Source organism: Podarcis pityusensis, assembly GCF_964106645.2.
Source record: "Podarcis pityusensis genome assembly, contig: HAP1_SCAFFOLD_598, whole genome shotgun sequence".
NCBI classification, from domain to species: Eukaryota; Metazoa; Chordata; class Lepidosauria; order Squamata; family Lacertidae; genus Podarcis; species Podarcis pityusensis.
Window position 1 is genome coordinate 1 of NW_028293443.1, and position 27,712 is coordinate 27,712.

The 27,712-nt window shown below is 43.2% G+C and overlaps 1 protein-coding gene across 1 annotated transcript; it reads left to right on the top strand.

Annotated features, from left to right (window-relative positions):
• Window positions 1–1,382: 1,382 nt before the first annotated feature.
• LOC308472455 (uncharacterized protein) lies at window positions 1,383–25,404 on the top strand (the record flags this gene model as incomplete). The annotated part of the gene is made up of 8 exons (XM_081024567.1): window positions 1,383–1,529; window positions 3,031–3,132; window positions 8,026–8,103; window positions 9,113–9,238; window positions 12,907–13,028; window positions 15,915–16,042; window positions 18,350–18,600; window positions 24,413–25,404. Coding segments are annotated over 8 exons (1,592 nt in total), but the record flags the coding sequence as incomplete, so codon positions are not given.
• Window positions 25,405–27,712: the final 2,308 nt, after the last annotated feature.

Below are 27,712 nucleotides of genomic sequence, written 5' to 3' on the forward strand. Positions count from 1 at the left end.
ATTGCAGAGGTCAATTCTGGACTCACACGTCCTTCAGCAGCAGGGACATTGGATTCCAGGCAGGAGTTAATCCCGGTGTGGATTTGCCCAGGTTGCCTTCCTGTTCGCCCGTTTCTCCCTCGCATCCTGAGTTTGAGTGTCTTCAAAGCCCAGGACACATTTGGTCAAGGCTGTTCTCCAATTGGAGCGCTCGCAGGCCGGTGTTTCCCAGTTGTCAGTGTTTATACTACTTTTTTTTAGATTTGCCTTGAGATCTTTCAACCTCTTTTGTTGACCACCAGCATTACGCTTTCCATTTTTAAATTCAGAAGAGAGTCGTTGCTTTGGATTTGCTTTGAGACAGTCTTTTAAACACTGCCGGCCAGAGTAGTCAGTGCTGGGCCAGTTTAGACCACAAGTCTGGCTCCCTGTAAGGCAGCTTTGGATGTATGAAAAACTGAGCATGGGAATGAAGTGTGGTTTGATTTAAAAGTAAAGGTGAAGGGTTCAGTAAATGTGGCCTGTTTAAACTGGCTCTTTCTACAGAAAGCACGGTAGCTTTCCTATGTCAGTTATCTTGCAGATACTTGTTAGACCAGGAGTCAGCAAACTTTTCCAGCAGGGGGCCAGTCCACCCTCCCTCCAGAGATGCATTTTAAACAAACAAAAGGGCACATTCTACTCATGTCAAAACATGCTGATTCCCAGACCGTCCATGGGCCGGATTGAGAAGGCGATTGGGCCGGATCCGGCCCCCAGGCCTTAATCTGCCTACCCACATGTTAGACATTTGATTTTTGAAGTTGGCCTGCAGGAGAGAATGAGTAGAGTCAGATCTAGTTATTTTGATTAGTGATAATGGTTCTTTGATCCTAAATACGGCTGATTCTCAGTCATAAGAATAGAAGAACAGACTTGCTGGATCAGACCAATGACCCTAATAATAATAATAATATATTATTTATACCCCACCCATCTTTATTAAAATACAATAAAATACAATAAATCTAGTCATCTTGTTTTTGGCATTGGCCTGCCAGTTGCTTCCAGGAATCCCAGTTTAGTGCATGGAGGAAATAGCCACCCATTGTTGTTTACCACTCCCACAATGGCTACTCGGAGGAACTTTCTGTTTGAGCCTGGACATTCACTTAGCTATCATGGCTAATTCCCTTTCCTGACAACAACAACAACAACAACAACAACAACAACAACAACAACAACAACAACAACAGTATAACAACAACAGTAGTATAATATGAACATCTTCTGCCAGCCAGTGTTGGCAGTACTGAACTAGGTGAACCCAATGCTCTGACCCAGTATAAGACAGCTTCCTATGTTGTACTGGCAGATTGGGGATTTAACTAATGTTACATCTTGTAATGGGATTGTTCAATAAGAGTGCCAGTTATTTAAGATTAAGAACCTTAATCCTGCCTTGCCCCTTATTTCTGAATGTTTTCCTTGTGAATTCTCTCATGCTTGTTTCATCGTTGTGATTTTCGTTTACAACCTTTATTTCACAGAGTCACCAATTCCAGATGAAGGTGGGTCTAGTATCTATTTGCCTGCTTGCTATTACAGTGGTGCCCCGCAAGACGAATGCCTCGCAAGACGGAAAACCCGCTAGACGAAAGGGTTTTCCGTTTTGGAGGTGCTTCGCAAAACGGATTTCCTATGTGCTTGCTTCGCAAGACGAAAATGTCTTGCGAGTTCCTGCGGGGTTTTTTTCCTTTCCCCCCCCTTTTCCCCAAGCCGCTAAACCGCTTATCAGCTGATGGCTAAGCCTCTTATCAGCTGAGCTTTAAGCCGCTTAACAGCTGATGCTAAGCCGCTTATCAGCTGAGCTTTAAGCCGCTTATCAGCTGAGCTTTAAGCCGCTTAACAGCTGATGCTAAGCCGCTTATCAGCTGATCGTTAAGCCGCTTATCAGCTGAGCTTTAAGCCGCTTATCAGCTGATCGTTAAGCGCTTATCAGCTGATCTTTAAGCTGGCTAAGCCGCTAATACTGTAGCGCTAAGCCGCTAAACCTCTAATGGGCTTGCTTCGCAAGACGAAAAAACCCGCAAGACGAAGAGACTCGCGGAACGGATTCTTTTCGTCTTGCGAGGCACCACTGTATTTGAACTAACCCCATTAGCCTTGGCATTCTCCTTCAATAGCTGGATTTAAGCAACGGTAACTTCCTGTCTGGAACAGTGTTGCTTAGAGGCCTTCCGTAACCCACGCAGAGCTGCGTTCCTCTTAACCAGGCAATTGCTTGCATGCAACTGACTTGCTACTTCCTCTTTGAGATCGAAAGAATTCATATGACCTGCTTGCTCATAAGATTATTGTATACACTGCATGAAAACCTTAGGCATGGCCCCTTGGAATATTCTCTGGTGTCTGGTGTAATATAGCCTAGATGCTGCCTCCACTATAGGAACTCCTTACCTGCCTACCTGTTCACCCACCCAGTCTGCTACCCTGCTATTTCTATGAACTGAATCAGAGACCCCAGAGTTGCATGTCCCAGGCAGACATCCTTTTAGGAGTTGTGCCTGTGTCTCAAGAGTTGGAATGAATGAATGAATCTTTATTTGTGTCAGCCATCAGCCATAGCAACAAAACAGGAATGCAATATACAGAGAACAGAAATCAAAAGTCGATGGTATAAAAGACACTTTAGGGTCCTCAATCAGCAGCCAAATAGTGGATCTTCTGATGGCCCCAGCTCAAAACCTGGCAGCCTTTGCTGTCCTCTGCTCCTCTTGACCTGCCAAGAGAAAGGAGACTGGCAGTGGTTGGGTGACCTGGAATGGACAATAAAAGAGGGGTGAGAATCTCATTCCTCAAGTCTTTATAAAGAGTGCAGACCAGATAGCAAAATTCATGTGAAATGGCTGTTTTAGGGGTTGTTTTTCAAAGTCTCCAATGGAGTAATATATTTTGCATTCCTTTCTATGGGAAAGCACACCTTGGTTTTGGAATGCTTTGGTTTCCGGAACAGATTCAGTTTGAGAACTTAAATCTACCCTGTGCTAAAGTAATAATTCCTTTTTTCAGGCAGCAAGCGCTCTACCTCCTCAGCAAACCTTAAGCAAGCAGAAACTGTCATCAATAAGCGCCTTTCATCCTCAGCAGCACGTCTGAATTCTCCCAGCAAGGGTGAGTGTATGTTTGCAAAACAGCAAAAACATAGTATGCTTTTCCACCTTTACACCTCTTCGTGATATTTTGGCCTTAAATTCCCTTTTTTGACTCAATTTGTTAACCCAGTGGACAGTGCATATCTCCACCCATTGGTTGCTGGATGTGACAAGGTCCCTTAGAACAGAAGAGTCATGGTAGACACTTTGCAGACCCCCTCAGTTCTGGAATTCAGAAAGCCAAATTATTACCCCTGATTTCTCTGGTTTGCCAGAAGCGGCTTAGTCATGCTGGCCACATGACCTGGAAGCTGTACGCCGCGAGATGAGCGCCGCAACCCCAGAGTCAGTCACGACTGGACCTAATGGTCAGGGGTCCCTTTACCTTTACCTTTATTTACAACATAGTCCACAACAACTCATACATACAAACAAACCCACCACCATCGACAATTTAATTATCAAAATTAAACTCCTATCCTCTTACACAAAGATAACATAAAAATAAAAGACTTCCTTTATCCTGTAAATGGCCTCCTTATTTACTTCTTGTATACTATTTCTTTTGTATGGGATTATTACAATTTTTCCTAATTATGATTTAAAAAACCACAAAGTCTCCTGTAGAAATTAATCGAAACAAGTCCAGGTGTATATTTTGGGGCACTTTTTGGGAAAGTATTCTCTGCATTTTCCCCATTCTTTTTGGAATTCTTATCTGGATTGTCCCCTAATCGTCTCTGTTAATCTGGCCAATTCAGCATAATCTAATAATTTATCCTGCCATTCCTTTTTTGTTGCCACCTACTCTTCCATACTAACCCATCAGGATTTGCATGCTGTCAATCACAAGCACTACCATTTGACCCAAGACTTAAGTACTGTGTTTTTCCGTGTATAAGACTATATTTCCCCCCAAATTTTTGAAGTTTAAAATTGCGGGTAGTCTTGTACACAGAATGTTGCCATTCATTATTTCTTCATTTTGGGCTCAAAAAAGAGGGGTCATCTTATACATGGGGGTGTCTTCTACACGGAAAAGGACAGTAGTCAGGTGTCTGAAAATTGGTGGCGGTTTTTCCCCCCTTTCCTTTTTTTTCCTTTTCCTTTTTTTAAAAAAAATATTTATTTAAATAATACAGCAAAAATAGAACAACAGAAAAAAATGAAATGAAATTGAGAGAAGAAAAAACACAGTTCAAAAACATTGAAAACAAATATTTTTCGCTCCATAAGACGCACCTAGTTTTTAGAGGAGGAAAACAAGAAAAAAAATATTCTGAAAGAAACAGTGGGCGTATGATTTTTGTGGTGAATGCTGTGGCCACAGACATGTGATTTGACAGTGAGTTTGGGGTAGCCCAATGCAAAAATCCTGAGAATCCTTGTGGATCCGTTCTTTGTAACCACGTTTCTGTGCCATTGCGGCCCCAGGCAACAGTGGGTGCGTGTTTTTTTGGTTCAGGCTGTAGCCATGGATATTCTATGTGATCTGATGGTGAATTTGGGGTGGCCCAATACAAAAATCCTGAGGATTCATGTGGATCTGTGCTTTGTAACCACGTTTTTGCACCATTGCGGCCCCACAAAACAGTGGGTTCGTGATTTTTTTTGGTGCAGGCTGTAGCCATGGACATGTTAGGTGATCTGACGGTGAATTTGGGGTGACCCAATGCAAAAATCCTGAGGATCCATGTGGATCCGTGCTTTGTAATCAGGTTTTTGCACCATTGCAGCCCCACAAAAAAGTGGATGCGTGATTTTTTTGGTGCAGGATATAGCCATGGACATGTTACGTGATCTGATGGTGAATTTGAGGTGACCCAATGTAAAAATCCTGAGGATCCCCCCTCCCAGGCAGCCTCCTTTATCACGTCCCTTATCTCTTTCCCTTATCGCTTACCAATCAGCTGCTTCCTTTCAACACCCCCTTCTCTCTTGTTTGCCTTAGTGTCTTTTCCTCAGCTGGAGCAGTTTTTTGCTCCTCCTTTTCTTCGAATTTCTCTCATTGCTTTAGTCTTCCTGTCTCCTCTCCTTGCAAGTTTGCTGTCTTTACCTCCCCCTCACAGGCAGCCTCCTTTATCGCTAGCGTCCCTTATCTCGCTCCCCGATCACTTGCCAATCAGCGGCTTTGTTTCAACACCCACTTCCCTCTTTCAAAAAAAAAGAGCATGATCTGCTTTTTGACCCTGGGCAATTCAGCTCCAGGGACCACGCATTCGCTCCATAAGACGCACAGACATTTCCCCTTACATTTTAGGAAGAAAAAAGTGCGTCCTATGGAGCAAAAAATATGGTACATGTTGTATAGTACTCCCCCCACCCACCCGCAGCTTCCCTCCGCTACAATTCGACTTCTTTAAATCACTGTCTGCACATTTATCCTTGCATTCTCTGATCCTGCTGCTAGCATCCCCAGCCGGCCATTGCACAAAGTCTAAAGTAGCACGGCAAAGAGAGCAGCCATATCATGCATACGGTTTGCAACGTACTTCTGTCCGTACGCCCAATTATTCTCTGCTGTATTGTGTGAGGCTTTTCTCACATAGAGTCAGATTCCCTCAACCGTTTACTATTAAAAGTGATTTATGTACATCTCCTGTCCTGAGACTTTCTAGATTTCACAGACAGCAGGCAAGGTTGTGCATGGGCTGCACAAGTTCATACTTCATGACCACATATGGTCATGTTAACCTCCACCTGCAGAAGAGAATTACAGAGTCAGATCTAGTTATCTTGATTTGTGATAATGGTTCTTTGATTCTAAATATGGCTGATTCTCAGTCATAAGAATAGAAGAACAGACTTGCTGGATCAGACCAATGACCCATCTATTAACAACAACAACAACAACAACAACAACAACAACAACAACAACAACAACAACAGTATAACAACAACAATAGTATAATAATAATTTATTATTTATACCCCGGCCATCTGACTGGGTTTCCCCAGCCACTCTGGGCGGCTCCCAGTTGAATATTAAAAACACAATACAGCATGAAACATGAAAAACTTCCCTAAACAGGGCTGCCTTCAGAAGTCTTTTGAAAGTAAGATAGTTGCTTATCACCTTGACATCTGGTGGGAGGGTGTTCCACAGGGTGGGCACCACCACCGAGAAGGCCCCCTGCCTGGTTCCCTGTAACCTCGCTTCTCGCAGGAGAGGGACCCCGGCATCCAGGGTGGAGACACTCCTTCACGTCTACCGGGCCAAGGCCATTGATGGCTTTCAAGGTCAGCACCAACACTTTGAATTGTGCTTGGAAATGTACTGGGAGCCAATGCAGGTCTCTCAGGACTGGTGTTTTATGGTCTCAGTAAGACTTTAATTTACAGAAAGGTTCAACCTCACTGGCATCCTCTTCAAATTGACCCACAGAGGAAGGTATCCTTTTGGGAAGAATGAAATCCTTGTTTACAGAAAGGTTCAGCCTGCCTCGCCAGCATCCTCTTAATACACTTTGAATTGGGCTCGGAAACGTACGGGGAGCCAGTGCAGGTCTCTCAAGACTGGTGTTATATGGTCTCAGCGGTCCCAGTCCCCAGTCTGGCTGCCGCATTCTGAATTAGTTGCAGTTTTTGGTTCACCTTCCAAGGCAGACCCATGTAGAGTGCATGGCAGTAGTCCAAGCAGGCGATAACCAGAGCATGCGCCACTCTGGGCAGGTAGGGTCTTATCCTGCGTCCCAGATGGAGCTGCGCTGGACACAGAACGGACATGTGCCTCCTTGGGTCCAAGATCACCCCCAGGCTGCGCAGCTGGTCCTTCAGGGGCACAGTTGCCCCATTCAGGACCACGGAGTCAAACCATAATGTAATATAAACAAACCCCAGTTTTCTGAGTTGGATTTAACAGCAGACTGGTTTCCTTAAAATTTGAAGTGAAATCTTCTGGTCTCGTGGCCATGACAGAGAGGAAGGGGTGTGTGTCTGTCAGCCTCGAATGGGAAGTCATTGACTTCTGAACTGTTTAGGGAAGTTTTTAATTATTGATGTTTTAATGTATTTTTACTCTTTTGTTGGAAGCTGCCAGGAGTGGCTGGGGAAACCCAGCCAGACAGTTGGGATAGAAATAATAAATTATTATTATTATTAATGAACTGGGCCTGAGTCTGTGCTGGGGAAACCCAGCCAGATGGGTGGGGTATAAATAAAAACTGATGATGATGATGATGATGATGATGATGATGAACTGGGCCTAAGTCTGGGCAGATGGTTCATTCTCTACGTGCTGTAATTGCACTGAGCCCCCCTGTTACTGTTATTTTGCGGGATTGGGACCTAGGAAGTTGCCTTCCCCGCAATCAGACCATTGGCCCATCTAAGTCAATACTGTTCATACTAACTAGCGGTAGTTCCTTGCGATTTCAGATAGCGGTCTTTCCAGCCCTACCTGGAGACCCCCAGGGGTTGACCCTGGGGTGTTCTCTACATGCGAAGTATCGTATTTTTCTGTGTACAAGATGACCCCTCTTTTTTGAGACCAAAATGAAGAAATAATGGATGGCAACATTCCGTGTATAAGACGACCCCCCAATTTTAAACCTTAAAAAAATTGGTGGAAATACAGTAGATTTTCTACCATTGGGATACTGACCTCTTCCGCACAAGACTGTATTTGTGAAATAGAGCATTTACAAAGCTAATTAGGGTTGTAGCCAATTAGAAAGGGTAGTTCACAGGCCCTGAAAATTAAAAAAAAGTGGTTGAGAAATTTCCACCCAGCAATAATTGCTTTCTGAATTAATCGAGAATGTGCTTCCTCTTTCCATCTACGTGGAGTTTTATACACATTGCAATTCAGATTGAAAAGCGTAATCATCTTCTGTCAATCTTCGTAATTGGCTTGATTGATATACATGCTACTATATGCAAAGCTAATCGTGGCACGATTTTATCCTTGCAGGCTCAACTAAAAGAAGTTCTTCGTTAAACAGACTGAATAACAAAGTTCCTCCGAATTCTGAGCAGCCAGAATCCAAAGGTTTGCAAGCAGAGCAGAAAGGTGCAAAAAACAGATTTCCACCCAGCCCGAAAAACAGGAGAAGTGGGAAAATTGGTTGCTAATGAAAGCCGTGGTACCTCTCGGGTTAAGAACTTAATTTGTTCCGGAGGTCTGTTCTTAACCTGAAACTGTTCTTAACCTGAAGCACCACTTTAGCTAATGAGGCCTCCTGCTGCCGCTGCGCAATTTCTGTTCTTATCCTGAAGCAAAGTTCTTAACCCGAGGTTAGCGGAGTCTGTAACCTGAAGTGTCTGTAACCTGAGGTACCACTGTGTTTAATATTCAAATATAACAGTAATCCACTGTTAATGTAAAGCGTGCCAATCCACCAGGATCTTTGCCTACATTAACTACATTAAGACGAAAAAGAAATGTGCAGGCATACTTAACATCAGTGGGGTTTCCGCAAGAGGACTGTGTGTCTGTCATTTGTGCACTAGCAGTGCAGGATGGCTGAAAAACAGATTTTAAAAACATTTATTTTTACCTGTTTCTTGCTTTGATATAAATTGGGCTTTAAAAATTTAAAATTATTGAGCTTCCCTTAAGAATAACGTGTTTTAAATCATATGTGAGTGTAGGCCATGGGTAGGCAAACTAAGGCCCGGGGGCCGGATCCAGCCCATTCGCCTTCTTAATCCGGCCCGTGGGCGGTCCGGGAATCAGCGTGTTTTGACATGAGTAGAATGTGTCCTTTAATTTAAAATGCATCTCTGGGTGATTTGTGGGGCATAATAATTTGTTCATTCCCCCCCACCAAAAAAAAATCTAATCCGGCCTCCCACAAGCTCTGAGGGACAGTGGACTGGCCCCCTTCTGAAAAAGTTTGCTGACCCCTGGTGTAGGCTCTCACTGTCTCTCCATGATGTTCTTTCTTTCTAAATGCACTTTGACTTGCGATAGTCTCCCATACTTTGCTTCATTAGGCTGCTTGCTTTGTTTTTGGATTGTCTGTTGCAATCCTCTTTGGTTTCTTCCTGCCCTCCAGCTCGCCGTTCCCAGGTCAGTCCTCTGGAGAGCAACGTGCTCAGCCGCCTGCTTACCCCCACCCAGGCCTCCCTAGCTAGGAGTAAAAGTGCTGCCACTTTATCAGCTGATGGCCAAGATCCCTCAGGTAACAGGGCACCAGGGTGGATAAAAATCAATGATTTTTAACACATATGATGTGTTAGGAGTGGCGTATCTGGCCAATGCGCTTATTAAACCTCTCCTTCCAACTCAGTGAAAGATATAGCAAGGACAGACAAAAGGGGTTCACCGTAGAAACATCAAAATGAGAGGAAAACCTAATCCAGGCACCCCCAAACTCTGCCCTCCAGCTGTTTTGGGACTACAACTCCCATCATTCCTAGCTCACAGGACCAGTGGTCAGGGATGATGGCAATTGTAGTCCCAAAACAGCTGGAAGGCCAAGTTTGGGGGTGCCTGGTCTAAAAAAAACTCAAACGTTTGTCGGAGATGTTAAAAACGGAGAGGGTACTTTCAAGTCTATGTGGTAGGACTGTGTGAGGACATGAGAATTTGGGGGTATAATCTATAACGAGGAAGGACATGCTGTGGAAGTCCAGGTTTGACAACTGTTCGTCTGCAGGGCAGAACGGAAGGGCAGACTTTCTCCGCGTACGCAGGATAGCAGACTGGGAGTCTTAGCCTGGGTAGACAAAATTCATCCCTGTGTCTTTGGATGCACTCACATCCAGCCTACTTTGCAGAACATGGGACATACTGTGGTACCTTGGTTCTCAAACACCTTGTTTCCCAAACGCCGAAAACCCAGAAGGAAGTGTTCTGGTTTTCGAACATTTTTCGGAAGCCGAACATCAAATTCGGCTGTCGGCTACTCTGGGGCGCCTGCGCCAATCGGAAGCCGCGCCTTGGTTTTTGAACATTTTGGAAAGTCAAACGGACTTTTGGAACGGATGAAGTTTGGCACTTTTTTTTTTTTGCTCTTTATTTGGCTTTGATGCTTTTTCGGTTGATTTGTTTTTGTGACCGTGTGGAGCCCAGTTCAGCTACTGATGAATTGATTGTGTGACTGCGGAAATAGATAGAAGCCCCCCATCCAAACAGTGACTTTAGCTACGGATGGATAGATGGATGGATTGTGTGACTGCGGAAATGGATCAAAGTCCCCCATCCAAACAATGACTATCGTCAGTGCAGGTCAGAAAAAAATTACTATATTTTTCTGTGTATAAGACACCCCCTATTTTGGGGAACTCCAAATAAATAAATAAATAAACCCTAGTCTTACACACAGAAAAGTACAGTAATTTTAATTTTTATCACCTACCATGCTGTTTTATTTCTTTTATAGTACAGTACATTGCTTACTGCTTTCATTTGATGATTCAGTGGTCCTGTTAGATAGCAAAATTCATGTGAAATGGCTGTTTTAGGGGTTGTTTTTCAAAGCCTGGAATGTGTTTATTTGTTTTTCATTCCTCTCTATGGGAAAGAGCGCCTTGGTTTTCGAACACTTTTGTTTTGGAACCGATTTCCGGAACAGATTCAGTTTGAAAACCAAGGGACCACTGTATTAGCACAGCAACCCCTCCAGGCCCAGTGTGACACATGCTACTGCAATGGTGAGTGGGATTTGCCCGTGCGCCTGGCATCATGGAACCGGGCTGTCACAAGCCAAGTTGAGTACAGTGGTACCTATTTATTTATTTATTTATTTATTTATTTATACCCCGCCCATCTGGCTGGGTTTCCCCAGCCACCCTGGGTTCCTCCCAATCAAGTATTAAAAACACATTAAACAGCATTAAACATTAAAAACTTCCCTAAACCTTGGTTCTCAAACTTAAAGCGTTCTGGAAGTCTGTTCCAAAACAATCCATCCATCCGTAGCTAAAGTCATTGTTTGGATGGGGGGCTTTTATCCATTTCTGCAGTCACACAATCAGTCCATCAGGAGCTGAACTGGGTTCACACAGTCACAAAAACAAATCAACTGAAAAAGCCTTTTAAAAAAACAAAAATGCCAAAAGAAGAGCAAAAACAATACGCTAAACTTCACCCATTCCAGAAGTCCAAATGTTCAAAAACCAAGGCGTGGCTTCTCATTGGCGCAGGCGCCCCAGAAATAATCACTGACAGCCATGTCGGACCTTCGGCTTCCGAAAAACGTCCGGAAACCAGAACGCTTCCTACCGGGTTTTGGCATTTGAGAACCAAGGCATTTGAGAATCAAGGGACCACTGTACTGCAGCTAGACCTGCTGCTGGAAATTTGAAAATCTGTGTTCTTTCTGGGACACTGGTGAAAATCCCTTGTGGGAACCATATTGGGCCTGTGTGCCAGGGAGGTACAAATTACATGCCTGCATGGCAGCAGATTTTGCCCGAATTCCTTTTGATTCCATAAGAAGCTGGAATGCCTTCCCTTATACCCCTTTCCCCCCGCCACATTGCATTTCAAACACAGCTGCTATGTTGTTTTCTTAACCAGGATGGATAAAAATCAATGATTTTTAAAAATAAATAAATAAAATCATTTTTTTTTATTTGAATCGGATTGTTTTGATTTAAATTAGATTTTTTAAAATGAAAGGCTTTTGGAGGCTATAAGCTTACTAAAGATTTTCTATTTGAGTTACATTATAGTCCAAAGGCTGTTCATCAGGAAAGAAGGATTTGTTTTAAGATTTTCATGTGTGCTAAAACTCATTCTTAAAAACAACAAAACAAGTTTAACCACATCAGTTAACAAACATGGATACCTATGCTATCATGTTATTGCTTTAGTGAAATAAATGGTTTAAATTGTTATGAAGGAAATGATTATTTTTCTCCTTCCAATCAAGTACAGCAGAAAAGTTGTCCAAATAGAAAATTAACTTATTAACTCTCACCATCATTTCATCATTATCTGTCAATGTATTTCTAAGAGTAGAACCAAATCAGTCATTTTTCATATAACTGTAAATACTACTCTGAAAATTTATTCTTCCAAAAATGAAACCTTCATCTGGTTGTAAATATTAAGATTATACCAGCAATAAACACCTAGTCTTATACACGGAAAGGTACGGTAGCTTCTCATAAAAGATATATGAAAGAATCCTAATTTAACAGTCGTGATGAATTATGATGGCTGCCTTCCTCATGGACAAGTAACCTAGAACAAAAAACATTTTTCGCTGTTGCTTGTGTGGGGAAAGCATTTCATTTTAATGGCCTGTTCCTTCTGTTTTATTTTCCCTCTTCTTTTCCCTCTTGTGGTTTATGTGCTTCAAATGGTGGCGGTCTGTCTCCCGGATCTCTTGAATGAATGAATGAATGAATGAATGAATGAAACCTTTATTTGCGTCAGCCATAAGACGTAGCACCGAAGGAACATGACAATATACACAGAGCAAAATAAACTCAATGATATAAAACACAGTTTAGAGCAGGCATAAGCAAACTCCAGCCCTCCAGATGTTTGGGACTACAATTCCCATCATCCCTGACCACTCATCCTGTTAGCAAGGGATGATGGGAATTGTAGTCCCAAGCATCTGGAGGGCCAAGTTTGGCCATGCCTGCTCTTAACTAAGTGGTGGCCAAACTTGGCCCCCTCCAGCTGTTTGGGGACTACAACTCCCATCATCCCTAGCTAACAGGACCAGTGGTCAGGGATGATGGGCATTTTAGTCCCAAGCATCTGGAGGGCCGGAGTTGAGAGTCTCTCCTTCTCTCTCTGTCCTCTTTCCCCACCTGCTTTTCCCCTCGGCGATCTGTTTGCCCTGCCAAATTCCCAACTTTATAGAGTATCTCCTCTGTCCCCGTTCAGCTCCCGGCAGCGCTGTCAGTTCCCCGGCCCACGCACCCAAAGTGCCCATGCGCAGCCGTAGCACAGACCGACTGAAGGCGGCCGGCTCTCCGTCGGGAAACGTTTCGCCAGAAATGGCGCAGGTGGGTCGGCGGCATTTGGGTCAATGACCGCAGGCGGGTCGTTGGTTCAATAAAAATACCAATGGCTTCCTCAAAGCTGATGGATCTCTTGATAGTTTTGATAGGGCCATAACAGTGCTTATCTCACAGCAGTTTTAAGGATGATGTCCCAGATACTCTTAATAGTACAGTCCTGTTTCTGAACCTTCTTTTCTATTTTTGTAAAAAAAATAACAAAATTGTCCAGCAGTGCCTTAGAGACCTACTCAGTTTGCTATGGGTTGAAGCTTTTGTGTGCAGGCAAATTTCTTCAGATACACGGAAACAGAAGCCCCCAGACCCTTATATATAGTGGGAGGGTGGGGCGGGGTTTTCTCTTGGAAGGGTAGTAGGAGATGGGTGATTTTATGGTTCCAAAATGGAAACCTTCCTCTGTTTGTCCATATTAAAAGAATGCCAGCAAGGTGGAACCTTTCTGGGGAAAAAAGGGATTTTATGGTTCCAAAACAGAAACCTTCCTCTGCTTATCCATATTGAGAGGATGCCAGAAAGGCTGAACCTTTCCATAAAAAAGGATTACAGACCTGCACCTCCATGATTAATACTTGTAGTCAATATGGACAAGCAGAGGAAGGTTTCCATTTTGGAACCATAAAATCACCCATCTCATACTATCCTTCTGAGAAATACCCTACCCCACCCTCCCACTATATATCATGGTCTGGTGACTTCTATTTCAGTGTATCTAAAGAAGTGTGCATGCACACAAAAGCTTATACCATGCATTCCCAACCTGTGGCTTATACCCAGAACAAACTTCGTTGGTCTCTTAAGGTCATACTGGACCATTTTTTTATTTATTTTCGACTATTTTTGGTCATCTGCATACTCTCCCTTGTTTTTTCCTTTTGGACTAATTGCAGTCGTTCACAATCGCCCACAGGTTGACCATACCCACTGAGTCCTACTACCCTTTGGAGAAAAACCTCGCCCCACCCTCCCACTATCTATCAGGATCTAGTTAATAATAATAATAAATAATAAACTTTTATTTGTATCCCGCCCTCCCTGTCCAAACTGGGCTCAGGGAGGCTAACACCAAATAGGTAACACTGGTATAAAATCAAGCAATAATGAAATTACCGTATTTTTTGCTCTATAAGACTCACTTTTTTCTTCCTAAAAAGTAAGGGGAAATGTGTGTGCATCTTATGGAGCGAATGCAGGCTGTGTAGCTATCCCAGAAGCCAGAACAGCAAGAGGGATCCTCTTCTTGTTCTGGCTTCTGAAATTCAGAATCTTTTTTTTCTTGTTTTCCTCCTCCAAAAACTAGGTGCGTCTTATGGTCTCGTGCATCTTATAGAGCGAAAAATACAGTACCTCCTGAAAACAAGTCAGGATCAAATTCAAATCCAATTAGATGGCTCTGTGCAGGATTAGGGTTGGGAACAGTAAACGCTCATCAGGCCCAACTGTTTGCGCTGCTCTTATATGGGCCTGTGAGAACGCTGGGAGGCCTCTTTCATGCTAGTTCTTATACAGACTTCGGTTTCTGTGTATCGGAAGAAGGGCACATGCCCACGTAAAGCTTAGACCCAGAACAAACTGAGTTGGTCTCTAAGGTGCCACTGGACAATTTTTATTATTATTATTATTTTTTGACTCCGTCAGGCCAACACAGCTACCTACCTGAATCTTATATTTTTGTGTTGGTTTATTCGGTCTTTTTCAGTTACTAATATCTGTTCAAACTGAAGAGCTAATATACTTAACAAGAAAGTTCTTACAGGGCTGGAAGGAGAGCCTTATATTATAATAACAACAACACCACCACCACCACAGTGGTACCTCCGGTTGCGGATGGGATGTGTTCTGGAGCTCCGGTCAGATCCCGAGGTTTCCACAACCAGAGGTGCTTGTTCTGTGCAGGTGTGCGGCGCGGTAGAGCGCTTCTGCGCAGTCATGGTGGCGAAACGCAGAAAAATACTTCCGGGTTTGCTGCATTCGTATCCCAAAGAATACGTAACCAGAGGTGCACGTAAGTAGAGGTACCATAATAATAATAATAATAATAATAATAATAATAATAATGTACCTGTGTTGGTCTGACGCAGTAGAAATTAATAAAACAATTAAAAAATTGTCCTGTAGCACCTTGGAGACCAGAACAAACTTAGTTGGTCTCTAAGGTGCTACAGGACAATTTTTTAAAATAATAATGATGATGATTTATCCCCCCACCCACCTGTCTGGGTTTCCCCAGCCACTTTGGGAGGCTCCTAAGGGCAGTGTGTCTTTCAGGTAGCGTATTTGAAGTCCAATACTGTCATCATCTATGAATTTAACTTAGAAATCCTTCTGTGCCATGTCTTTGGGAGATCAGGTAGGTCCTTTGGCCGGAGCTCAGAACACCTAAAGCAGCTTCACATATCCTGTATTCAGCTGCGGAATTGTCCGGATTGTCATTGTATTTTAATATTCTGCTGGAAGTGGCCCAGGATGGCTGGGGAAGCCCAGCTAGATGGGCAGGGTATAAATAATATGTTGTTGTTGTTGTAATATGTTGTTGTTGTTGTTGTTGTTGTTGTTGTTTGTTGTTAATAATAAGATGAAAGATATTTTTATTTTTATAAGATGATCCATAAAGAACTCCCTTAAGAGAATTAAGTCTTTTGTCTTAAGACAGTCTTTAAAATAATCTTTCCCCAATTTTTAAAAAAAATAATTCCAGTAGCACTTTAAAGACCAGCTAAGTATAAGCTTTCTAGGTTGTTGTTTTTATTATTATTATTATTATTATTGGATAATTTTACAATACAAATTGCTTGTTGCTTTTCTCATTTCCTTATGTCCTGATTGCCTTTTAGAAAGCGACAGCTTACCAGTATGTGTCTGTTATTCCCGCAGAAATCGGAGCCCGCAAAGCAGCCCTCGTCTACCGGTAGACGCACTCCGTCGCCATCTTTGCCCGGTCTCAGGCGGTCTCCCTCTCCTGCCAACGTGGGTAAACGCGCTCCGTCTCCAGCCGCAATCAGGTTTCTATTCATCTCCTCTTCATGAATCTTACTCTAGAGTAAAACCAGCTTGGTCCTCCCTGCCCCCCTTGGTGGTTCTCCTCTTCATCAACAAAGGGACAATTGCGTTTGAGCTCCCAGGACGTTTCTGAGCACAATTCAAAGTGTTGGCACTGACCTTGAAAGCCCTCAAATGCCTCAGCCCAGTAGACCTGAAGGAGCGCCTCCATCCCGGACGCCGGGGTTCCTTTCCCAAGGGCCTTCTGGTGGTTTCCTCCCTGTAAGAAGCCAAGTTACAGGGAAGCAGCAGAGGGCCTTGTTGGTGGTGGTGCCCGCCCTGTGAAATGCCCTCCTGTCAGATGTCAAGGAAATAAACAACTATATGACATTCAGAAGACATCTGAAGGCAGCCCTGTTTAGGGAAGCTTTTGATATTGGATGAATCATTGTATTTTAATATTTTGTTGGAATATTAAATATTTTTTGCTGGCCACATGACCTGGAAAAAATGTCTGCAGACAAATGTTTGCTCCCTCGGCGAGTAAAGCGAGATGAGTCCTGCAACCCCAGAGTCATCTGCAACTGGACTTAACTGTCAGGGGTCCTTTACCTTTACGTGAGCAGAAATGCTATATTGTTATGGACGGGAGCTGGCAGAACTGAGGAAGTGGGGGTGGGTTGACACCTTGGTTTGTAAGCCTTCCTGTCAAACTCAGTGGGGTCAGATTCACCCCATAATCTTCCTTTAGCTTCTTGCATGTGCTAGTATGAAATCCAAATGAAAATTTAATAATAATAATAATAATAATAATAATAATAATAATAATAATTTATTTATTTATACCCCGCCCATCTGACTGGGTTTCCCCAGCCACTCTGGGCAGCTTCCAGCAAAAGATTAAAATACATTAATTCATCAAATATTAAAAGCTTCCCGAAACAGAGCTTCCTTCAGATGTCTTCTAAATGTCTGATAGTTGTTTAATTTTTTTACATCTGATGGGAGGGCGTTCCACAGGGTGGGTGCCACCGCTGAGAAGGCCCTCTGCCTGCATCCCTGTAACCTCACTTCTCGCAGGGAGGGAACCGCCAGAAGGCCCTAGGGAGAGGGACCTTGGTGTCTGGGATGGAGGCGTTCCTTCAGGTCTACTGGGCTGAGGCAGTTGAGGGGTTTCAAGGTCAGCACCAGTACTTTGAATTGTGCTCAGAAATGTACTGGGAGCCAATGCAGGTCTTTCAGGACCAGTGTTATGTGGTCTCAGCGGCCCCGCCCAGTTCCCAGTCTGGCTGCCGCATTCTGGATTAATTGCAGTTTCCGGGTCACCTTCAAAGGTAGCCCCACGTAGAACACATGGCAGGATTCCAAGCGAGAGATAACCAGAGCATGCTGCACTGTGGCAAGACAGTCTGCGGGCAAGTGGGGTCTTATCCTGCGTACCAGATGGAGCTGCCCTGGAAACAGAATGGACCTGCGCCTCCATGGGTCCAAGATCACCCCCAGGCTGCGCAGCTGGTCCCCTTTCCCCCCAATACAGTACTTCTGTCTTGTCAGGATTCAACTTCAATCTGTTAGCCGCCATCCATCATCCAACCGTCTCGGACACTCACACAGGACCTTCACCGCCTTCACTGGTTCTGATTTAAAAGAGAGGTAGAGCTGGGTATCATCCGCATACTGATGAACCCCCAGCCCAGCCCAACCCCCCCTGATGATCTCTCCCAGAAGCTTCATATAGATGTTTAAAAGCATGGGGAAAGAGGCACCCCACAAGTGAGAGCCCAGGGGTCGTCCCCCCCCCACTTTCTGGACACGGCCCAGGAGGAAGCAGCCAAACCACTGTATTACAGGGCCCCCAGCTCCCAGTTTAGGTATGATTTCCCTTGCTAAGTAGTTCTTAAGGCTATTGAAATATACAGTAATTTTCTAAGCTCTGTTGATCCTTATAATTTTGGTGAGTAAAGATTTCTGAGCAAATTTCCCTCTTCTATTTCACTGTTGTAAAAAAGTGCTGTAAGGGGTAGTAGACCTGGATCTATTTAAATGCAGCCTTAACCCCAGAGTCAGAACTTCCTATCTGGACTAAAGAATTAGGAGCTAAGGAGTTGCCTGCCCCAGAATACACTGTAGTTTTCCATGTATAAGACTGTATCCCCCCCCCCATTTTGTAAGTTTAAAATTGGGGTTCACCTTATACATGGAATGTTGCCATTATTTATTTCTTCATTTTGGGCTCAAAAAATAGGGGTTGTCTTATGCACGGGAAAATATGGTAGCTGTACATGTTTCTGTGCCATGCGGTTCTCTGATCGATCCCTTTTTCTCATCAGACAAAAGTCTCATCCAAGTTCACCCAAAAGACAGTGGCCACCATCTCCTGTTTTGGTCTCCAAACCAGCACCAATTCAGCGCCCGTCCATCACCCCGAACGTCCTTAACGTTGCCAAAAAGCAAAGTGACCCAGTGTGCCGACCAAAGGAGAGGTTGGAGGATCCCGAGGGTCAGGATCCTGGCCCGGCGGCCATGCTGCACCCCTCCTCAGAGAGAGAACTGGCGGCAGCTGCTCCAAAGACCAAAGAAGGTAAGAGAACCTGCGCGAAAGGTGATCCGCTCGCCTGTTGATCCACCCTTCTCCCCTTCCTGGGTCTAGCTCAAAGGTTTTCCTCACTGGAAAGAGTAGTAATAATAATAATAATAATAAACAACTTTTATTTGTATCCCTCCCTCCCCGGCCGAGACCGGGCTCAGGGCGGCTAACATCAAATATAAACTCTGATATAAAATCAGACAATAATTAAATCGCCTCTTAAAAACAAGTCAGTATAAAATGGAAATAATGGTTGCCAGAGCCTTTGGAGGATGATGCATTTATCTGCTGTTACAGATGAGCTTTCAGGAATGTCCCATGACTAAATGTGGTCAAACATGTATAATGCCGTTGATTTATGCATTATGTTGACATTTATTTTCTCAGCAATTCTAGTCAGTGAACAAAATCAGCGCAGTTTCTTAATAGTTTTCACATAGGAAGCATAAGGTGAAGGTACAGGACCCCTGTGCTGTTCAGTCCAGTCCAAGGTGACTAGGGTTGCGGTGCTCATAGGGGTTAGGGACAGGAGATAGGGATAGGGGTTAGGGATAGGTAAAAATGTCAAGGACCCCTGGAGAGTTAACTCCAGTCCAAGGCAACTAAGGGGTTGCGGCGCTCATAGGACCCTCGTACCTACGGGATCGTCTCTCCTTGTATGCCCGCGGAGAACCTTAAGGTCCATAAATAGCAATACTCTAGAGGTCCGGGCCCTAAGTGTCAGGACTGGTCGTTGTCCTCTTCAGATCACCACACAAACACTTCTTGTTCTTTTATAACTTTTTATTGCGTATTAACAAACTTATAAATGGTTCTTATCTTTAACTACTATTCCTCAGAGTCACTTATTTCAGATACCTTCTGAGCTCTGCTTCTCCGTGACCAGCCACCCTCAAAATGGTGAAGGCGCCCTTCCCTTCGCTTTCCCGCTCTTTTTTCTAACCTCCTGGCTAGAGCTGGCTTGTATCCCTCCTCCGAATCTGAACTAGAACTTAACCCTTGCCTTTTCCGGGAACAGCCAGTCCCTCCCTGTTGTTCCTGTTGCTCTCTTCTGTTAGATGCACTGCTCTCCTCCCCCCTTTAGAGAAAATATTCTCCCTCTGGGAAACTGGAAACTCCTAACTCTTATTTTTTTTTTTTAAAAGCAATTTATTGGGTTTTACAATAAAAATAAACATAATAAAACAATATAACATTTGTCTTAACATAGTTTCACATTTTCTTTGGACTTCCTCACATCTCCCGCTCCCACTTTCATCGTTATAACATTTTGTCAGCAATTTATCATCTTATTTAGATTCTTATATCCCTTCTATGTTTCATAATCTTATAGTTCTCGAAAGGAGTTAAATTTTCACAGTCTTACTTATTTTCTTAAAAAAAAAAAAAACTTCTAAGTTTAGTGGTGCTCGGTTATTTTGGTCTAGCATCTTATTTAGCATTCGCTCAAATTACAATGTTTTTGTAAATAATTCTTAAATTTCTTCCAATCCTCCTCAATCCTCTCTTCTCCCAGGTCACGAATTCTGCCGGTCATTTCGGCCAGTTCCATGTAGTCTATCAGTTGCATCTGCCATTCTTCCAGTGTGGGTAGATCTTGAGTTTTCCAGTATTTTGCGAGAAGTATCCTTGCTGCTGTTGTTGCATACATAAAAAATGTCTGGTCCTTCTTTACCACCCCTTGGCCGACAATACCCAAAAGGAAAGCCTCTGGTTTCTTAGTGAAGGTATATTTAAATACCTTTTTCAATTCATTATAAATCATTTCCCAGAACGCCTTCACTTTAGGGCAAGTCCACCAGAGGTGGAAGAACGTTCCCTCACACTCTTTACATTTCCAACACTTATTATCAGACAGGTGGTAAATTTTTGCAAGTTTGACTGGGGTCATATACCATCTATAAATCATTTTCATTACATTTTCTTTCAGAGCGTTACATGCAGTAAATTTCAATCCATTACTCCACAACCTTTCCCAGTCCTCAAACATGATATTATACCCAATGTCCTGTGCCCACCTTATCATAGCCAATTTAACCGTTTCATCTTGTGTATTCCATTTCAACAGCAAGTTATACATCCTTGAAAGTACCTTAATCTTTGGTTCTAACAATTCTGTTTCTAGTTTCGATTTCTCCACCTGGAACCCTAGTTTCTTATCATTTTTAAAAACTTCTTTAATCTGAGCGTAATGTAACCAATCTCGCACTTTGTCTTTCATTTTCTCCAAACTCTGCAGTTTCCAATTATCTCCATCCTTTTCTAGTATTTCCCAATATTTTGGCCATTTAGCCTCCATATTGGGTCTTTTTCGGGCCTTAGCTTCCAGAGGTGAAAGCCACCTTGGTGTTTTATTTTCCAGCAAGTCTTTATATTTTGTCCAGACATTAAACAGTGATTTTCTGACAATATGGTTCTTGAAGGCCTTATTTGCTTTAACCTTGTCATACCATAAATATGCATGCCATTGGAAACTCCTAACTCTTAACTCTTCCCTGACACTAAAGAAGTTAGATTAGCCTCAACCAGAGCCAGGGCCTTTTCAACTCTGGCTCCAGCCTGGTGGAACACTCTGTCTCATGAGACCAGGGCCCTGCAGGATCTGATTTCTTTCCGCTGGGCCTGTAAGACAGAGTTGTTCCACCTGGCCTTTGGCTTGGAATCAGCCTGATCCACTTCCCCTCTTTCCTTTTCCTTATGTGATGGAACCCCTATTTGGGACTTCCCTGGCTTTTTTCTGGCCCACGTAGGACCAGTCTGGATAGTTGGCCTTGATGAACATGACGTTTTCTCTCCCCAAACAGTTTTTGATCTGGGCTTCCACTGAAATGAGGCTGCATTTTAAGTTGTATTTTAATCCTGTTTTTAAGCTGTATTTTAATGAATTGTTTTTATACTTGACATTAGCCACCCTGAGCCAGGTCTTGGCCGGGGAAGGCGGGGTATAAATAAAATAAAAAATAAATAGGGGTTAGGGATAGGGGATAGGGATAGGGGCTAGAGATAGGACTTAGAGGCAGGTAAAAAGGTCAAGGACCCCTGGACGGTTAAGTCCAGTCAAAGGCAACTCTGGGGTTACACCGCTCCTCTCGCTTTCTGGCCGAAGGAGCCGGCGTTGGTCCACAGGCAGTTTTCTGGGTCGTGTGGCCAGCAAGACTAAACTGCTTCCGGCGCATGGTGGAAACCAGAGTGCATAGAAACGCTGTTTACCCTCCCGCCGCAGCGGTGCCTATTATCTACTTGCACTGGCGTACTTTCGAACTGCTAGATTGGCAGGACCTGGGGCAGAGCGATGGGAGCTCAGCCCGTTGTGGGGATTCGAACCGCCGACCTTCCAATCGGCAAGACCAAGAGGCTCAGGTGTTTAGACCACAGCGCCACTCGCGTCCCTATAGGAAGCATAGCAGGTGATGTATGAATGGTTTTTGTTTCATCAGAATGAGTAATTAAACACAAAGACGGTTTGACTTCTTATTGACTTGTCTCTGCATATCTTTCGGCAGCCAATAGTCTCAGGGCTTTAGATACAATATTCTCAGCCTTTACTATATTCCATTCTTCGAGGGCTCTACTTTCCACTAATCATTTAAAATAGGAATCAGAGAGAAGACGATCCCTGCTTCTTAAATTCTCCTTGGTCTTGAACATTAAACTTGGTCGTGCAAAAATAGCACACCTACCCCTTTGATTTTTTTTATTTTTAATTAGTAATTGGTAATTTGGTGTTGTTTTTATCACATGGCATTCTGTAGACTTGTCTTCGCATCAACACCCTAAAGCAACTTGCTGTATTTTTCCGTGTATAAGACTATATTTCCCCCCAAAATAGTTCAAAATTGGGGGTTGTCTTGTACACAGAATGTTGCCATTATTTATTTCTGAATTTGGGGCTCAAACAAATAGGGGTCATCTTATACATGGGGGCATCTTATACACGGGAAAATACGGTATTCTGTACTTTTACAGATTTATACTGATTTGCCCAATAGGCCCAGGTTCTGTTATGCCCTTGTTGACTTCCCAAGCATAACCACATCTTACCTCGTACTCATCCATACCAGTGTTTTCAGCACAGTAGTCTTTCTGTCCACATACTTTGTGCAGTACAAAATGTACTATTTATGTGAATGAAATTTAGCTCTTTGAATCAAGTAGTCTCTTGCCTCAAAAACAAACTGTATTGTGCCCTTGAAGGTTAATGTTGTTTACACGTTCATCAACTCAATAAGTTTATCAGATTTTCATCAGGTGCACCATCAGATTTTCAAAAGGACAATTGGTCAGTTTTAAACTTTGACATACCAATGTTGAAAACCAATGTTCTGACCGTATTGCAAAATTTTGGAACGAGGCTCAATTTGAAAATCAGTTAACAAATATATATTAGTTAAGTCTTTATTTCCCATGTCTGATGCCTCTGGAACACCGCTAAGTTGGCACTTCTGAAGTTTGTGGTTCTACTAATATGAAGGAGGGAAATGGATTTCTCAGGTGTTGTGACCTCTGACTTAGGAAGAGAGTGGTGTAAGTTCCCCTGAAAAGCTGGTTTCATTGTATGCACAGTTGCTTAGGGGACGAAGAGTCACTTTTGGTCCCCCCTAGGGAAACTTAAAACAATGTGGAATGAATGCCTCAATCATCTCCCCTCCTTGCCCCGGTGCGCAAGGAGCACATCCTCTACCCTTCTGAGCAGGATGGACACACCCTCTGTCACCTCTCAAAAAAGAGACATTTCGGATGAGATGTTCTGGGCATTTGTCTCCCTGGAGAAGGACTTAGGGGCAACCTTAGCAGAAAAAGGAGTTTGACCCAGGCACCTGGTGGAGGCATCTCTCTCTACAAACAGCCATAGGTGAGTGGGTTGCTTGGCTGCTACATTCAATGTCAAATGCACGTGATTAGAAGCATGATTCTCCTGGAGGGCTTCCCTCCAGGTTAATGCTTTAGGCTGATTGTCGTACGACTAATCCCTTTCATGCAAATCTTAATCGTTTGTCTCCCCCGCCCCTTAGCTATTACGTAGAGCACACTCAGTGTTACGTCAGGCACGTCCAACAGGTAGATCATGATCTACTGGTAGATCGCGGGGTGTTCCTGGCTGGTATCTGGTCTCCTTGTCCCCAATTTTTTTTAAAAAAGAATAAAAAAAGCTGAACTACTGCTTCCTTCCTAATAAAAAGCTTGACCACTGTGAGTTCCTAAGAAAAGCTGAACAGCCTTGCCTTTCCCAAAAACACTCAACAAACTTGGCTTCCAAAGAAAAGCCTAACAACATTGGCTTCCTAAAAAAAGCTCAATAATGTTGCTTTTCCCAAAAAGCTCGGCAACTTTTGCCTCCTAGCAACAAAAAGTGGACCATCCGATTAAGTTCTACTATCGGACTGCAGATTCAGGGCCCTAAGCTGTGTTTTATATAATCGACTTTTGATTATATTCTGTGCATATCGCAATGCTCCTTCAGTTCCATTCATTCATATATTCCGTTTCATTCATTCATGTTTTATTCCTTCATATATTCCATTCTATTCATTCATTTGCTTCTGAAAAAAAAGCTCAACAACTTTGGCCTGCCCAACAACAACAGGTCGATCCCTGCCAGTTTTTTTACACTGTGAGTAGATCACAATCTACTGAGAGTTGGACGTCCCTGCTAGTCTAGTACAAGTCTGAATGGTTTGTCTTCCCCTCCCCTTCGCTATTACATAGAGCACACTAAATGCTACGTGTCGACTAGCTCTGTTTGACAATATTTCACCTTCTGCGCAAATACGCCCCTGGCTTCAGACACGCATGTTTTCCTTTGCAGAGCCTCCGGCCTCCTACACCTTCCTGCCTGAGTTGCCACCCTCCATCTTCGGCCCCTCGTCTCCCGCTGCCTCGCCTTTCTGCCCTCAGGATTTCCAGCCCGCCTCCTCCGTCGCAAGGAAGATCCTTTTCGGATACGATCCGATGTCCCGGATTCGCGCTCCCTCTCGCTCCTCGGGCGACTCTCCTACTACCCCTTTCCACACCGATTTAATGGATGGCACCTGCTCCCCAAGCATGCTTCCTCCGCCTCGGGATCTCGGGGAAGACCAGGGAGCTAAGGGTGGTTTCCTGCGCAACTTTGCTCTGGAAGCTTCACGGCAGGGAGATGGGGCGGCTGTCAGCCCTCTCCGGTGCTTTAATTTCCCATCCCCTCAGAGGATCGGCCCAGGTTATATTTATACCTCCCGTTCCACTATCAGTCGGAGGTTGCCAAATAACCAGCCGGTGACTATGGCGACAGACCCCTATGTTCTGGAGAAATTGCTCCACACCTTCCAAACCATGCGGTGCAGCGTTGACAACATCAGCCAGGAGCTCAGGGTGCTGAACACCCACCTAGCCGATCTCTCGCACCACTTTAGCACACTGCCTCTTCCTAGCCACTCTCCTCACAATGGCCCCGAATACTATGGCTGAAGAGACCGAGATCTCCCAACCTTTCTAGATCAGGCCTTGTGTGCTTGGACCCCTGTCAGGCTTTGACTGGGAGGCACAATTTCTTGACAGGGAACAGCTCTTCCCCTTCATGCACCCATAGTTTTGAACAGCCAGGGAAGAGACCATGGCGGCCTTGTGCATTTATAATCCCTAGGTACTAGGCTCCGTCACATGACTTGGGGGAATGCTTGGCACCATCACATTAATATGTCTACTTTCTTCAGTTTGATGCTTCTATTGCCATACCACTTTAAATCAAAAACAATGCTAGAAATTGTCTCCAGTGGTGTACGTGTGTGACCTTTGGCAATTAAAAATGTCTCTTCAAATGCACAGAGCAGTCTTCTTTTATTTTAGCCGTGTCTCAGTAAGTGTCATGCATATTAAAACACTGGTGGTCCTTCCAAACAATATCTTGAGAATTTAGAACAGTAGCACTGTCCATGATAATAGTCCAACATGTACCATTTTTTTCCTTGTCTAAGACTAGGGGTTTTTTTACCAAAAAATTAGGTTTAAAATTGAGAGCTCGTCTTATACACAGGTAGTGCTGAGGGGTATTTTCTTAATTTGGAGTCTCCAAAAATAGGGGGCGTCTTATACATGGGGTGTCTTATAGTCGGAAAAATACGCAATATTGTGTTACATTTTCTATAGGATAAGGGTTGGTGGGTTGATCTGCTTAGGTTCTGCATTATTCAGACTTGAGAGCAAGAAACTTTTGAACCCAGGAGCAACTAGAAGCTCTACAAGTCTCTTAGTTGCTTTACCGTCTTAAATTCAGAAAAAATGCAGGGAAAGTTAAACTAGGGATTGGGAACTAAATTTGTTCTTGGACACCAGAAGGAGTTGGGGTGGCATGGAGGACATAGATAGGGAATAAAATAAAGATTTTGCTGCAGGGGGTGTGGGGTTCTGGAATGAGTTTTCCTTCTCACTTCCATTCCCTGCAGAAAATGGACCTTGACGGTCGGTCCAATGTAACAGTCTACATACCCTATAGTTATAATCATTCTGAAGCCATGGAGACAAGCTCCTAAAAGCAAGGGGAGGCAAACTAAGGTCCACGGACTGTCTGGGAATCAGCATGTTTTTACATTAGTAGAATGTGTCCTTTTATTTAAAATGCACCTCTGGGTTATTTGTGGGGCCTGCCTGGTGTTTTTACATGAGTAGAATGTGTGCTTTGATTTAAAATGCATCTCTGGGTTATTTGGGGGGCATAGGAATTTGTTCTTTTTTTCTTTTCTTCAAAATATAGTCAGGCCCCCCACAAGCTCTGCGGGACAGTGGACTGGCCCCCTGCTGAAAAAGTTTGCTGACCCCTGGTGTAGACACTTCTGAGCTAGATAGGTCCAATGGTCTGACTTGGTAGAAGGCAGCTTCCTGGGTCCCTATATGAGCTTGCGTTATACTGAGTTAGACCACTGGTCATGTTGGCCAGCATGGTTTGACTGATGGTGGTACGCCAAGGTCTCAGCAGGAAGCACCCGCTCAGTACCCAATGGCTTTTAAAATGCTTCGGGAGGAAAAATCTTTCCAAAGATTTTCAATTCATTATTATTATTATTATTATTATTATTGGTTTTTATAAACAGGAATGATGGTCTACAAATAAGTTGGCCCAGTTTTCTCCTGTCCTTTATCTATCACAAAAATAGCATAGATTCAGGTAGGTAGCCATGTTGGTCTGACACAGTCGAAATATATATAAAAATTAAATAATTGTCCAGTAGCACCTTAGAGACCAACTAAGTTTGTTATAAATAGCATAATAAATGTGGATAGTTTTCTGTTTCAGTGACATTATAGTCCAAAGGTTATTCATGTGTGCTAAAACTCAGTCTTAAGTTTTTTCTTTTTTTTTTAAAAAAAAATTTAACCACATCAGTTAACCAAAATGGATACATTTGCTATTATGTTATTGTTTTAGTGAACTGAATTCTTTAAATTGTTATGAAGGAAATGATTATTTTCCCCCTTCTAATCAAGTACAGCAGAAAAGTTGTCCAAATAGAAAATTAACTTATTAAAATTCACCATCATTTCATCATTATCTGTCTATGTATTTCTAAGAGTAGAACCAAATCAGTCATTTTTTATATAACTGGAAAAACCACTCTGAAAATTTATTCTTCCAAAAAAGAAACCTTCCTCTGGTTGTCTATATGAAGATGATACCAGCAATAATGAGTCTTTCTGAAAAAAAGGGTGGGGGGGAGAAAAAAAGATTTAAATCAAGTCATACTGACTAGTGATTGAAATCAAGACTTACGGACGAGTGATTTAAATCGTGATTTAAACATGATTTAAATTGATTTGATTTAAATCAGATCCACCCTGGTTTAGCCTTCTGTCTGTTTGTCTGCCTGAAGCTTAAGTAGCAATTTGAGAACCAAATGAGTCATTTTTGAGAGATCTGTAAAAATTTATTCTTCCCAAATGGAAACCTTCCTCTGGGTTGTCAATGTGAAGAGGATGCAAGCATCCTTTCTGTAAAAAAGGAAAAAAGATTTAAATCTTTTTCTCCTCCTCCTTTTTCTCCTTCTCCTCTTTCTTTTTCTGCTTCTCCTCCTTTTTCTTTTTCTCCTCCTCCTCCTTTTTCTCCTCCTCCTTTTTCTCTTTCTCCTCTTCCTCTACC